The sequence below is a fragment of the Benincasa hispida genome, chromosome 12 (assembly GCF_027475165.1).
Source record: "Benincasa hispida cultivar pf3 chromosome 12, pf3_genome.v1.1, whole genome shotgun sequence".
NCBI lineage: Eukaryota > Viridiplantae > Streptophyta > Magnoliopsida > Cucurbitales > Cucurbitaceae > Benincasa > Benincasa hispida.
The window spans coordinates 38,993,510-39,008,670 of record NC_143489.1 but is presented as its reverse complement, the minus strand read 5'-3'; the positions used below and the strand labels follow the sequence as shown (position 1 = coordinate 39,008,670).

Genomic DNA, 15,161 nt, shown 5'->3' with positions numbered 1-15,161 from the left:
ACGAATTTTCTCTGTTTTTTTTTTCTTCCTTCAAAAATTAAAAAGAAATAAGATGAAAATATACGAAGTTCCAAGCATAGGTTGAATATTTTTAAATCTAATTTTGTATAGTCTGAATTTTGTAGTTCACGAGATTTGAGGGAGACAGAAAGAGAATCATAATGTCGTCCTCAAAATATATATGAGCGAGAGAAAAAATAAGATAGTGATATCTAGTCCTACACATAAATAAAGAGTAAAGCATTCAGTAAAATTAAATAGTTTTGAAGGGTAGTTGAACAGTGAAATTACTGTTTAAACCTAGGCTTACTGTGCTATACTCCAACTATATTACAAAACATACCCAAGCCCGTCTTGACCCATTTGATCAAACCCATGAGCTAAATAACTTTCAGACCATTAAGTACGATGGTTATAAACTTGATCTCGACCAAGAAATTACATCCATCTAAATTGCTATCATATTTTGACCCAACTTTTATGCAAACACGAGCTTTTCAAAAAAACAAAAAATTTGTTAGCGTGTTTTGATACTCTTGAAACATACTTAACAATAATATTGATCAAGGTATTAAATTTTGACCAACGCACAATTCTATCAATATTTCCACGTGGTGCTAGATTCAACATCAACATTCCTATTATATTGGCAAAAATAAGTGATAAAACATAATAATAATAATAATAATAAAGAAAAAAGATGTAACAAAATGATACTAACGGAATAATCTTCTCTTAATTAACAAGTTACTACAAGAATTTTAGGTTGTGCATACGTTTATTTCTACTCACACAATAAGATATGTCAACATAGTTTCTGCCAGTTTTTTGTAAGATATGTCGACACATTTTTTCGTCTGCAAAGGGTAAAAATATTGTAGTGACTATTTTCTAACTTTTTGTCTTTGTTTATCTTGTACTCTATCGATGATTTTGAATCCCATAGTAATATGTCAAAAGAAGGAAGCAACACTACGAAAAACTTGAGGGTTAAGGACATTAACTAACCGCAATAAGAATATTTAAGGCTTATTGAAGCAACTATAGTTAGATTATTTGTGGTAAAGCAAGGGAATTCAAAAGGTGATTCCAAAGTTCTCTCAAGCATGTGTTGGACCAAATCATATGTAGAGGAAGATATATTTCGCAAAGACATGCATACACATTATACTCTTTTCTTCATTGGTGTTATTCATTTATTATAGTTAATACATCACCTCATCTTTAATCATTTAAATGAAGACGTTTCTAACGATGTATGATTTGCTAGTGTTAAGAATAACAATCTTACACATATTTCCATAAAGATACGTTATTATTCATTTTAAGTATAAGTGTGCATGTCTTTATTTTTGGTTTTACCTAAAAACTCTTCCTGCCAATAAAGATATTGTGCTTCTCACTTATATACTCATTGTCGATGTACAAGTCTAAATAGAGAAAACATCACTTGATTTGCACATGCTCAAGGGTAAATTTGTTATTTAGAGATGACATAATCTGCAAAAAATGGAGGAATTCAAGCATCAGAGTGATAATTGCTACAATGCCACCAATGACAATTGACTTAAAGTCTTTCATTCTCCTCTACAAATTTGAGCTCTCACATATGTATCTCATCATTGCTCAACCTTCAATATTGAGTCATGGGTGTGTGAATTGCAACTCCTTGAGCCGAATTGGCCACCCTCAACCTCAGTGAGCCCAAGGTGCCTCATTTGAGCCTTGAGTCGGGTATTTCAGTATCAGATCTTATCTTTTGTCTAATTGAGTCTAAATAATGATAAATTTAGTGTGGACCTTTTTTAGTCTAAAATCTACCAATAACACTTATAATCTTCCATCAAACCAATGTAGAAATTCGGTTACATTTCCAATAATTAGAATCCAAATTACAAAAAAAAAAAAAAAAAAAAAAAAAAAAAGAAGCCGTTTTGCATGTGTGTGCAAACTAAATAATTACAACTTTAAAATATAAAGATTGAATTGTTGACTACTAAAATTCAAGGAGCTCAACTATTATAAATTTATTTTAGAGAAAATTGTTATAAAATTGAAAGTACATGACTAGATGACTAGATGTAAATTGATCCACATATCTAACTATAATTTATCGATTGACCAATTAAAGTTTTCTTTTTATTTATTTATTTTTATTTATATATTTTTAAAATCTTGTGGATAGTTTCACACCCCTTTGTAATTTTACTTTAAAAACGAAATGTTGCTATTTTGTATTAAAAAAATTAATAAAGTAGATAAATATAATCTCTATAAATCAAAATTTATTGATTAGATCGTTAATTTCATAAAAATTCAATCAACTGCATTTCTTAACAATCATTATTGATACTTCCCTAAAACAAAATCAGTCATTAGTAGTGTTTCTTAAGAAAAAATTTCTAATACTATGATAATATAGAAAAATTTTCATACTATTTCCATTCATTGTTTACCACAGTAATAGTATTTAAGGATTATGTAGAGTCTATTAGATAAATAATTAATAAATTAATAAAATATTTAATGAAAGTTAGTATTAAGATAGTATTAGATTTTTTTTTTTAACGTTTCTTAACCATCATTTTTTAAGAAAAACATCAAATAATTGTCAACTAGAGCACTAATTAATCATTTAAAGTGTCAATAACCACTTATATTGGTCAAGAGTTAAAATTCCCACCTCTCATTTATTTTAATATTTTTTTTATAAAATTAAAAAAAAAATCATAAATTTAATAATTGGAGAAAAGAAGAATTGAAAGAAAGAAGAAAAAGAAAAGAAAGGGAGAAGACAAGGACATAAAGGGAGGAAAAGCACCAAAAGGTTGATTGATGAAAAGGAAAAGCATTGATTGGGAGAATTTGGAACATTTCCATTTTCCAACATAAAACTATACTTATAACCTACACGTCATCCTATTCTTCCACGTGGCATATCTTCACGTGGACAAAGCTGGCCCCACATGGCCCCTCCTGTCCCCCCCAACCTTTTCTCTTTTTTCCATCTCCTCCTAATTACTCGCCGAATTTTTGCTCCTCAAGCTCTTATTCTTCCCCCATTTTCTTTTTTTTAAATTAAAAAAAAAAAAATTGAGAGTTTTGTTTTTTTAATCATCGAGTTTTGAAGAACATGCGTATCTGATCCGAAAATAATAGGTGTCAATTAATATATTTACTTTAGTAAAATCCGTAATTTAGTCCTATGATTTAGTTTTAATTTGGTTGATTTAGTCTTTTAAGTCATATTTGATAATTATTTAATTTTTGAAAATTATGTCAATTTTCTCAGTTTCTTATCATAGTTTTCATATTTCTTAAATAAAACAATTGTATTCTTAATCGAATTCTAAAAACAAAACAAGTTTAAAAACACTACAATTCCATTTAGTTTTCTTTTTTTTAACTTTTGAAAATTAAGTCTATTTTTTCTCCCATTTTTTACCATGATTTGCATCTTTCTTAAGTACAATAATTGAAGTCTTAACCAAATTTTAAAAATAAAAAGAAGTTTTTAAAAGCTAGTTTGTTTAGTTTTCAAAATTTGGCTTGATTTTTTAAATCATTAATAAAAGGGAGATAACAAAGGAAGAAACTTAGAGTTGGAAGTAATGTTTGTAGGCTTAATTTTCAAAAACAAAGAAAATCAAAAATATAAAATCAAATTGTTACCAAACATGACCTACTTTTTCTAATTTTCAAAATTTAGTTGATTTTTGGAAATATTTGTAGAAAGTAAATGATAAAGCAACAAATTTAGAGATGAAAAAGTATTTATAAGCTTATTTTAAAAAAAATATAAAACAAAAAACTAAATTATTAGCAAAGGACCTTAATTTCTTATTTTAGTTTTGATTTAAGATTATTGGTTTAAAAGGCTTCAATTTGAATAATAATTATTTCACCAAATATCATAAATCATCATAGACCATTTGAAGTTTTACTTACGTTACAACGAGCTGCTATTGTTTCATATTTTGGTGATAGTTTCACTATACTGAAATTTGAAAAATAAGTTGTACCTATCTTTGTACTGCCCTACTTATTATTCAATTAAAATTTGTCCGAAGGTAAATAATTTTGTTTTCTTAAATCAAATATATATTTTCTACAGTGTATTAAATGAAGATTACTTGGGATAGATATAATCTAGGCCACATTTAATCATTATTCCTAATGTTTAGATTTGAATGTCAAAATCAACATAGCTTAATTGATATCAAACAAAATTGGATCTCATCTTTATAACTTAACAAAAGAAAACTTTGAAACTAAATTCAAACTATAATAACTAAAGTTTCTTTACGTTATTTATTTATTTATTTAGAATGTGAACTCGGAAATTAAAAATAAAATTAAGAAAAACAAACAGAAATATTAAAAATTAAAATCTTAAAAACGAAATTGTTACTAAATTAGATTTAAAATTAATTAACCATGAACATGGATGATAGACGGGTTAAGATGTCAATGTTTCACATTTATTGTATAGAAATATATACATTAAAAGGCCAATATATATGTCAAACCACGTCCTTGAACCTTTGATATATTTGTCACTCTAGAAATTTTAATTGATGACTACTATTACTTGTATTCTAGTAAACTGAACTTAAATTGTGTACCATCCACATTTTAAATTATAAACCTGTAGATACGATGAAGGAAAGAATGTGAGATGAGGGAGAAATAAGAGGAAAGCTCATGAATTGATGGGACTGTTTAGGGGCCCAACATGAGATGGTATATCCCTTATCTCACTGATTTTAATTGTTTGTGGGCCTATTTTCAGAATGTGTTTTATATCTCACCGTCATTTTCCTTCCATGTATCGTGTATCATCTCAATGCTTGAATATACTCAATCGTTCATACTCGATCAAAACTCTCTAGACATCAGAACTCTCCAGACATCAGAACTCCCCACATCCTATATCATCTCAACGCCCCAAACAGCCCCGATGTGTTTTTAATTGTCTTTTGATATGAGAACTCTCATAAATAGGAATTAGGAACTCTCGTTTTGGTGTGAGAACTCTTAGTTCTCAATCATTGAAATTTCACATTAGTATGATTTCAAATTTGGCATATGGATTGTCTTAAGATCAACACTCTTGAGACAAAAAAGCAAGTTCTTTGATCCAAGATTCGAACATTTCACGAGATAGAATGTTCAGTCTCACTTAAATATTCTTTGTATGCAACTCAATATATAAATTTCAAAATTCAAGAAGCTCTCATGATTAAATTTGACGGACAATATACAAATGCCAAAATTCAATCTATTAAAATAACTTGATGGCAAGACTTTAGATAACCTTTCAATGTGTTTTAATGCCACATATTGATCCATCAAAATGATGAAAATACCCCACTTATTATGCTATAAAGAAGATAAAATTTAAAATTATTAAATTACACCAAATTACTAAATAAAATATAAATAATAATTTGATGGTTCATTTGAAACATTTTTTAATACCAACCTGAATATAATCAACTTTTTAAGACATCATGGATCTATTTAATTGATTAGATCTTTCGGAATTCTCACTTTCATAGTGTCGAACCAAAAACATTTTTTCCTCATATTTTTCTATTATTATTATTATTATTATTATTGGATAGAGATTTCAACTTTCCACCAAAATAAAAATATTCAAAATATTAATGAATTGACTAGTTAAATTCAAATATTTTCATAATTACGTATGTTTGTGCTCAAACTCACTTGCATTGAGATGGACTTCTGATCTCCTCCTTCTTAGTCTAATTTCAAGATACTCTCAATTGACCTGCGTAAGAGATTTTCACATTAATGTTGTGTCGAGCCTACGACACTCTGATACTTAAATCAGTACAAAGAATGTCTAATTTAGCTAAGCACAAAAAGTATGGTTGGTTCTCTCCTTTGGAGACTATTTCTCTCTTTTGGAGATTACTTACTCTCCCCTTTTTGGGATGGTCGAACAATGAGGCTAGTTATATAGACCATTCCTCTAACATATGCCTCTGGTTATGTGTAATGCTAATAGTGCTAGGGACTGTTTCTAACACTTAAGGTTGCAGAGTGTCCGTTTGTGTTTGGCTCAATTATTTCTTGGTTGGTATATATTCACTAGTTCAGCTTGCCAATGTTAACCCTGAGACATTGACAATGTCCTGCCTATACATAGTTTAATTGGTTAAAAAAATTAGAGACAGTTACAAATATAGTAATTAAGCCAAAAGTCTTATCAAATATAGCATAATGCAAAAAAAAAAAAAAAAAAAAAAGCAAATATAACAAAATTTAAATCTAGTTCACAAAATCTATTAGTTATAGATTATATCGTTAATAGGAGTGCTCTATCAATGATAGAGTTTATCCCTAATAGAAGTTTATCAGGATAGAACTTATCACTTAGGCCATGTTTACTTTCCAGTAATCATAATCAATCAATCGTAATATGAAAAAGTGATCAGTCCATTTAAATATGTTTCCATAAGCTAGGTAACAATATATTATATGAATTATGAAAATAAAAACAATACATTACCAATGAAGCCATTTTAATTATGGAATAGTAAACATGGTCTTAATTATTAATTTGAAAAGTATCATCTATCCAAAATATTATAGTCTCTTCGAGGGATTTTGATTTCTACCGTATAATCGTTAAAACTTCTTCTACAAATACCATATTGAATATATATATATATATAAAACAAAGGAAAAGAAAAAAGTTTTCATTACCTTGAATCAAAAGATTAAAATAAATAAACTTGTAGGAGATTAAACTTAGCTTCCACATGGTTTCTTAAGCGTATGATTGACTAAACAGATGACTTCTCCTCGATTTGTGTGACCATAAATACTAACAGTACCAACGTGATAATACTGTTTTACACACTGTTTTGTGTTAGCTTTTGCAGTGAATACAAAATTTTATCTTAATTTAATTTTACTCAGCTTCGTCTTTTTGTATTTCTTTCTCAATTTTTTGTGCCTTTTTAAGAAAAAATATACATGCATTTTGCTATGAAAATGAAATCGAAAAACAAAGAAAACATAAATAAATTAAAGAACGACACAAATATTTACATAATTTACTAATAGTGAGTTAACTACTTCCCATAAAAAATACAAGAATAAATAAAGATATTAAAGTATACCAATAAATTAGAGAGTTTAGATATGACACTTCTAGTGTAAATCTTTAGGTCTAGAATCATAAATTATATAGGTTTACATTTTTTATTACAAAAGATTCCAACATATTATGAACTTTATCACCAAAATGTTAAAAATTTAATAGGAGGTTGAAAGATCATATAGATTTTCTAAAATGGAAAATAAAATAAAGGAAAAAAAACTGTAGAAGATTTATACATGTTTATTTGCGAATAAAAATACAAATGTAGTTGAGTAAGACACTTGTTATCAATAAAAAGACCATAAGAAAAAAAAACACATTTATTTAAGAATAATTATTTTAAATGATAAAATTATTTAAATATTTTTAAATATAATAAAATGTGACTATCTATCAGTGATAGACAGTGATAGACATCTATTTAGTGTTATGATAATAGATACCGATAGATGTCTAGTTATCACTGTCTATCATAGACAGTGCATTTTACTATATTTGTAAATAAGTTAACTTACTTTTTTATATTTGAAAATGACCTTTTTATTTGTCCTTTCAAAAGCATCTGATAAAATTGAATGATACAAAGAAGATCAGCAAGGTCTCTATGTAAAGATGACATGCACAAATCGAGAAATAGTCCAAATTTTTTTTTTTAAAAAAAGAAAACAATCCTTTATTCAATATGAGTCATGTCAATTATATATATACCTCATGGTAATTAATCTCACTCACACTCCTTAATTACTTTCTCCCTCTCTTCTAAATTTCTATAGTATTAGTCATGTGTTATTCGATGCCATACATTGAAATGTTTGAATTTAGGAAGGGTACATGAATGAATTGAGATAACATTCGAATAAGAAGAATCTTAAGGATATGAAAGTATGGTTAAGAAAGACTTAAAAGATTTGGAAGCTACTACTTATACTTACAAAGTACACTTTCATTTTCAGTGACTCAATTATAAAAATCTTAAAGTTAAACGTGTTCAACTTGGAGCAATATTTCTATGTTGGGATGTAGGGAAATATCATGGCCATTAGGTACCGAATCCATATTTTGAATTTTGGGCATAGGGTAACACACACAGTCCCCCACACGTTTTGTCCGTCGATTTAAAGTACAAACCAACTGATTAAATCGATCGATGATGGTATTTTCGTAGAGTGACCATCAGTTGCCAAACACAGTCAATCTCGATGTCGATCAACCAATGAACAGAACTCCAAATTACATTGGAGTTAATTTGACTAAGGTTCTAGCTAGGCTTAGCTTTGATATTCAAAATCAATAGTTTTTGTTACCCTAAAGGTAGATAGTTAATTATGTTCCAACCAATTTGTTAGTTATAGACATTAACTTCAAATTAAGGGCCACTACATGATATTCTCTATCCAAAAACAGAAAGAAAGAAAGAAAGAAAAGAAAACATGTTACTGTATATGGTCAAAAGAAAGGAAAACAAAAAATGAGGCGATTTTTGGGATAATAAAACAGATCGGGAGAGAGAGAGATAAAAGAAAAGTAACATGTGAAAGAGACATTAATTTAGTTCTCCAACAACAGTGGGTTAACTAATTAAGGTGGTTTTTGTTGTTCCTTGTACAATACAAAATCAAACATAAACATAAACATAAACATGTGGATTCGAAGAATCCTAGAAAGAACAAGTACGAAGCATGGGATAATTTCCATACACATACTCAATTAAATTATTGATTAAATTAATTATTCAAATAAATTAATCAAAAAGCAACTAAAGCCAACAATACCTTGTATTTTCCTTTTTTTTAATTAATTATTCACCTTTTTTTTTTCTTTCTTTTTGTTTGCATCTTAACAGAACCCCTTCATATCCAATCCCAAAGTCTCACCTTCTCTCTCCCTCTTCTTCTCAAACTCTCCCAATTTTTTTCCATCTCCAAAGGTTTCTCTCTCTCTCTCTCTCTCTCTCTCTTTCTTTCTTATATACTTTTTTCTAATTTCAACATATCATCCTTGACCCATATGATATTTATGTGTGTTTATGTTTTTTGCAGGGTTTTGGAGGTGATATTATTCATTTTCTAAGGACTGGTCTCAGTGTTTTTTTTATTGAGGCCTGTCCTTTTTTGTGTTTTTTTTTTTGGAAAATAAAATTGATCAATCCCATGGCTCCTGTTTCATTGCCTCCTGGCTTCCGATTCCATCCAACCGATGAAGAACTCGTCGCGTACTACCTCAAACGAAAGATCAACGGTCGGGAGATCGAGCTTGAGATCATCCCTGAAGTTGATCTTTACAAATGTGAGCCATGGGATTTGCCAGGTATTCGTGAGCTTCATCATGTATTCGTTTAACTTTTACTCTTTCTATTTTTTCTCTTCTCCTTTTCTTTATCGTCTTCCATGTTTTACGGGAGGAGAAAGAGACAATATTTCTATTGATATAAGTATTAATTTTGAATAAAATTCATATATGCTTGGTTTGAAATTTGATAGTAAAATTAAATCTTATATTGACCTAAAAAAATACCATTTATTATTGTTCTTTGAGTCTTCAGGTGGATTCACCTTGTTTTTCTCCAGTAAATCAAAGGTTTAAACTACTTAAAGATTAGAAGAGATTGGATAGAGGAGTGGCAAGAAAAAGAAAGCTTTCCCTACAATCAAATTAAGTAATCCATGAAAGATTGTATCTTTTTTTCTTGCTCTTCTTCTTCATCTTCTTTAATGGTTAACAATTAGTTAAAAGATAGAATATATATGAAAAAAAAAAAGTTTAAAAATGGAGGGTAAAATAAGAATGATGTTGCTTTATTATTGGTCAATTTTGTTTGTAGTGGGGGCTTAGCTTTATTAAAGAAAAGTGCTCTCTTTCTCTCTCTCTATTTAATTTGTCCTTTATTTATGCTGCTTCCTATTGAGACAAATATTTCCTTAAACATTTAAGTCAAAAAGAAGACTATAGGTTACAGAAAAGAATCAAAATGGCTTCAAAGCTTTTAAATCTAATGCTTGAAAATTTTCATACATATACTAAAATTTCAATTATTTTCCAATAAAAAAACATGTAAATGAATTAGGGTTTTTTTTCCCTTTTCCAATTACAGGAAAGTCATTGCTTCCTAGCAAGGATCTTGAATGGTACTTCTTCAGCCCTAGAGATAGAAAATATCCAAATGGGTCAAGAACCAATAGAGCAACTAAAGCTGGATATTGGAAAGCCACAGGAAAAGATAGGAAAGTGAATTCCCAATCAAGAGCTGTGGGGATGAAGAAAACCCTAGTTTACTACCGGGGCCGAGCCCCGCACGGTGCTCGTACTGATTGGGTCATGCACGAGTATCGTCTTGATGATCGAGAATGTGAAGTCGCTTCTTCTGGCTTGCAGGTTTCATTTTGATCTCTAAACTTTATGCGAGTCGTAATTTAAGGGTTTTGTTTAATTAATTATTTTTCTTATGATCGTGATCAGGATGCTTATGCACTTTGTCGTGTGTTCAAGAAGAGTGCAACCATAGCACCAAAAATAGAAGATAATCATCCATATTCCAATATTACTTCATCTTCTAACCACTTCATAAACAGTAGTGACCAATCTTCTGAACCAGAGAGTTCAAATTATTCTATTCCATTTGATGCTTTTCAATGTCAATCCCAATCCCAATCCCATTTGGTTAATAAGGATTGTAATCCATTTGACATGTTTGCTGCAACAAGAGAAGCAAAATGGTCTCAATTCTTATCTGAAGAAGCCTTCAATAATTCAGCTCCTTCATTCCCAAGTTATGCAAATATTCCATACCCTCCTTCCAAGGTCAGTATTGCTTTAGGTCAAATTTCTTTCAAATCCCCTCCTATAGTCTTAAAATCTTGGTTAAAAATACTTTTTGACTCTGAAATTTCACAAAAGGTAACAATTTGGGTCTGTTTAATTTATAGCATTTAATCTTTGTACCTTCAAATTTATAATATAATCTATTCTATTCGAAAAATATTATAAGATTTAGTAAAAATTCTACCCAATATATTTATAAATTGATTAGGGATCAAATTTGTTTATAATCTATAAAGAATAAGTATTTGAAAATTAATTTGATTTGATTTTTGGTTTTTGGTTTTTGGTTTTTTAATTTTAAAAATTAAGCCTAAAAACTACTTCTATCTAGTTTTGTAACCTAAAAAAATTCGTTTTTATTTTTGAAATTTGGTTAAGAATTCAAGTGTTTAATTAGTTAAGAAAAGATAAAAACCATAGTAAGATGTTGGTAAAAGAATAAGTATAATTTTCAAGAGCGAAAAATCAAATGGGACATAAGTTTTTATGTTTAATGGTAATTCTATAACTTTGTTGCAAATATGATTGATGATATTCCTTCATGAAATTGGTTGGTGATCTTGTAGGTGGACATAGCATTAGAATGTGCAAGGTTACAACACCGTTTCACTTTGCCACCATTGGAGGTGGAGGATTACCCTCAGTCCGGCTACTCCGATCACTTCAAAACGCCGCAACCGACGAACCCCACCATGCTCGGTGGTTCGAGCGAGGCATCTACCGACATATTGCAAGAGATTCTTTCAGTGGCTCAGGCCTCTCAAGAGCTTGCCAACCAATCTTGTGCACTTGATGCACCCACATGGGATGGAGGGCTTGCCAATAATAATAATAATAATAATAATAATGTTTATGCTTCTTCTAATGATCAAGACTTCACTTTCATGGCTGCCAAAGATGGCTTTCAAGACTGGAATTCTGCTGTAACATTTGATGTTGAGAGCTCATGGGAGGATCCTTATTCTAAGTGTATAGATGTTGGCAACGTCGGTGACGATATCCCCGTCGAGAACTTGAGATGGATCGGAATGTCTAACAAAGATCTCGACAAGGTATCAATGTTTATTCTTATATGAATTTAATTCTATTATTTTGTCACCTTATATTCATATTCATACGTGCTTGCTTTAAAATATTTAAAAGCTTAAAAAAATAAAATGAGTATGAAAATCAGCCTAGAATTTAAATGTATATATTAGGGTTTATGATGTACTTTTTCCTAATTACTTTTTAGATATCAACAAATGACTATTTGAAACTCAATTAAAAAAAAAATGTAAGAATTTGTTAGAATAACCATTAAAAGTGCTTTTATCTCATAAAAATGGCATTATAAATAATTTATGAATAAAAGATTAATTATAGTTTCATTTCCATGAGTTGAATAAATTTTATTTTTCATACGATCATAAAAAATTATCAAAGCTTAACATTTACATTTAAACATGTGTGAACAGAATTGCATGGAAGATTCTAAGCTAGTTCCCATAGAGAACATTTCAAACTTCCAAATTGAAGATCATCAAAATCAACTTCAAGGTAACATATACAATACACATAATTTACATTAATCTATTCATTGAGAATATAAATATATAACAATAGAACTAAATTTACCGTAACCTATTAACTTAAACGAACTTTCCTTCTTGCTTGCAAATCAAGATCAATCTGTTGTGATTAGTGGCGACATGAACGATTTCTCACTCGCATTCATTAACGAAGACGTCCCAAACGCTAACAACTATGACATGGAAGGATCAGGCAATACCATGGCGAACTACTCGATCTCTCCGAGTTTCGAGGTGGTCGAGGAAATCAAAGTCAACCATGGCCTATTCATCTCAACAAGACAAGTAGCTGAGACCTTCTTCCACCAAACAATGCCTTCAGAGACTGTTAAAGTCCAAAACTTAAACTCTAATTTCATGGCACCAAATTTCATTAGTCTCCATGAGAAAACTCCTCAAAAAACAGCCTCTTTTTCATCTCTGAAAAATCCATGGAATAACTTCCAAAGGAAAATAGTTTCAATTCTTGAACTTTTGTTGATCTTCATAGTGTATTCTGATGAAGAAGAAGAAGGAAAAGATAATAATAATAATAATGGTGGTGAAGGTGAAAATTTGTTAAGTGAAGATAAAGAATGCAGATCAAAGGGGAAGAAAGGAGGAGCTTTGAACATGATTTTGAAGAAGACAGGGATTTTATTTAGCATTGCTTCATTGGCTATTTGTACCATTTGGGTAAATTATATTTGATTTTTCTTTTTCTTTTTTACATTTTTTCCCTATAATCTTTATACGAATAATAATATATACATTATGTTGTAAGTGGGGAGGGCAGAACTTAGCTTTTCTCTCAACATTTTAATGCAAATCGATGTTTTCTAAATTTTTGGTATCTTGTATGGTTGTATTTGTCAAAATTATATATATATATATATTTTGTACGTACCCTACGGTAGTTTTAAGGGACGCCTCAAATAAAAATTAACAAGCTTAGTCTTTGAGATTATATTTAAAAGGGTTTTATCAAAATTTTAAAAATATCTAAAAATTCATAATTTTTTAGTTTTGTATCTAATTTTTCTTTAAAATTTAAAAGCGCCTGGTAAATTTTTGAACTTTTAATTTTTTATCTAATATATAGTTCTCCATTTAAAAATTAATCGGTCTACGGATTCAAAATTGATTAAACTTTAACTTTTGTGTAGAGTAAGTTTGTGAATTTTAAAAGTTGTCAAATAAGATGAAGAACCTATTCGATACAAAAAATTAAGGACATATTAGATTAGATATAAAATTGAATTGTTTAAAGACCTATTAGTAACTTTTTAAAATTCAAAAATTTATTGAAAAAAAATTGGAAGTTTAAGAATCTATGGAATATTTTTAGAAATTTAAATTATTTAAAAAAAGATTAATTACAAATTTAATATCATTGGTTGTACTTTTTTTTTTTTAGTCAAAACTATTGATTGTACATATACAGTACTAAATCTTAAAAATTTTGAATGAATCCGACAATCAAGCTTCTGATTTTTTTTTTTAAAAGTAAATTTGAACATAACTTAATGAAAAAAAATACCAATTACCATCTCAAATATTTTTTATGTGATTTTTCAGTCTAAAAGTATTACTGAAAAAATGAATTTTCAGAAATAGAAAAATAAAGAAAATTATTTATACAAAATAACAAAATTTTAATCTTCTTTGATAGAGGCCGAAAGAGGCGGATAGAAGTCAATGTCTATCAGTAATAGAAACTGATAGAACTCTATCATTGATAGACTACTATAAAAGTTTATTAGTTTTTATCAATATTTTTTTAATTTCTGTAAATAATTTGATATTTTTTCTATCTGTGAATTTTTTTTTTTTTATAAAAAAACTACTATTATTTTTATCATCTATTTCACTTAAGATAAATCCAGTTAACATTTAGTTATAACTTATCGTTTGGTTTGTATATTGTTTTTTTAAATATAGTTTGGGTCTCGTTTAATAATCATTTAATTTTTAATTTTCATCTTAATTTTTCAAAAATGGGTTTTTCTCACAATTTCTTTACAATGATTTTAAACTTTCCTTAACAAAACATGTACGCCCATAGTAAATTTCTAATTTTTCTAGTTTTAACATTCTTAAAAGGTAAATAACAAATAAAAAAAAAACTTAGGTATTTAAAGTAGTAATTTTTTAAATTTCAAATTTTAAATGGTTAACAAACAGAGCTTTAGTCATATACTAAATTACTATTATATATAATAACTATGATATACGGAGGGTTGAGCATCAAAACTGGAAAATCGAGCCAACGGACCGAAATCGACCTAATCGAAAGGCAACATACTTCATTACAAATATGAAACACATGTGTGATATCCTAATTTTTTTAATACTCAATAGATCCCAAAAGTAGTTGAAGAAGTCATTGGTTGAAATTTTCAACATTATTCCCTTAGAAAACTACCGTAAATGCAAACATTCTTGAAAGAGTTTGAAATAATGTTTATTTTTGGAATTTGGTGAGAATATGTCAATCTCTTGTTCAAGAAACCTTGGTCTAAAGGTATAAGGAATAATTAATTTCTATCCCTTGGCCAAAGGATAGAAAAAGGTGCGATTCTTTTCTTCTAAGATGGCAAAGTTAATAAGGAAAAATAAGCATATATTACTATATTATAGGTTGGCTTTTTGACTCT

General features: G+C 28.7%; 1 protein-coding gene and 1 non-coding gene across 2 annotated transcripts; both read left to right on the top strand.

Annotated features, from left to right (window-relative positions):
* The first annotated feature begins 7,681 nt into the window (after window positions 1–7,681).
* Window positions 7,682–7,783, top strand: LOC120068707 (U6 spliceosomal RNA). The gene has a single exon (XR_005479333.1). It is a non-coding gene; the product is annotated as a U6 spliceosomal RNA (small nuclear RNA).
* A 1,192-nt stretch (window positions 7,784–8,975) lies between these two features.
* Window positions 8,976–13,357, top strand: NAC045 (NAC domain containing protein 45). The gene is made up of 7 exons (XM_039019452.2): window positions 8,976–9,062; window positions 9,175–9,442; window positions 10,227–10,507; window positions 10,592–10,933; window positions 11,521–12,006; window positions 12,412–12,493; window positions 12,620–13,357. Exons 2-7 carry the CDS (start codon window positions 9,286–9,288, stop codon window positions 13,213–13,215), a joined length of 1,944 nt encoding a protein of 647 aa, XP_038875380.2. The 5' UTR covers window positions 8,976–9,062; window positions 9,175–9,285; the 3' UTR covers window positions 13,216–13,357.
* Window positions 13,358–15,161: the final 1,804 nt, after the last annotated feature.

Coding starts and splice junctions, on each gene's coding strand:
- NAC045 (XM_039019452.2), top strand. CDS start 9,286: ATGGCTCCTGTTTCATTGCCTCCTGGCTTCCGATTCCATCCAACCGAT. Junction 12,007..12,411: donor CTAACAAAGATCTCGACAAG/GTATCAATGTTT, acceptor ATGTGTGAACAG/AATTGCATGGAAGATTCTAA. Junction 12,494..12,619: donor TCATCAAAATCAACTTCAAG/GTAACATATACA, acceptor TTGCAAATCAAG/ATCAATCTGTTGTGATTAGT.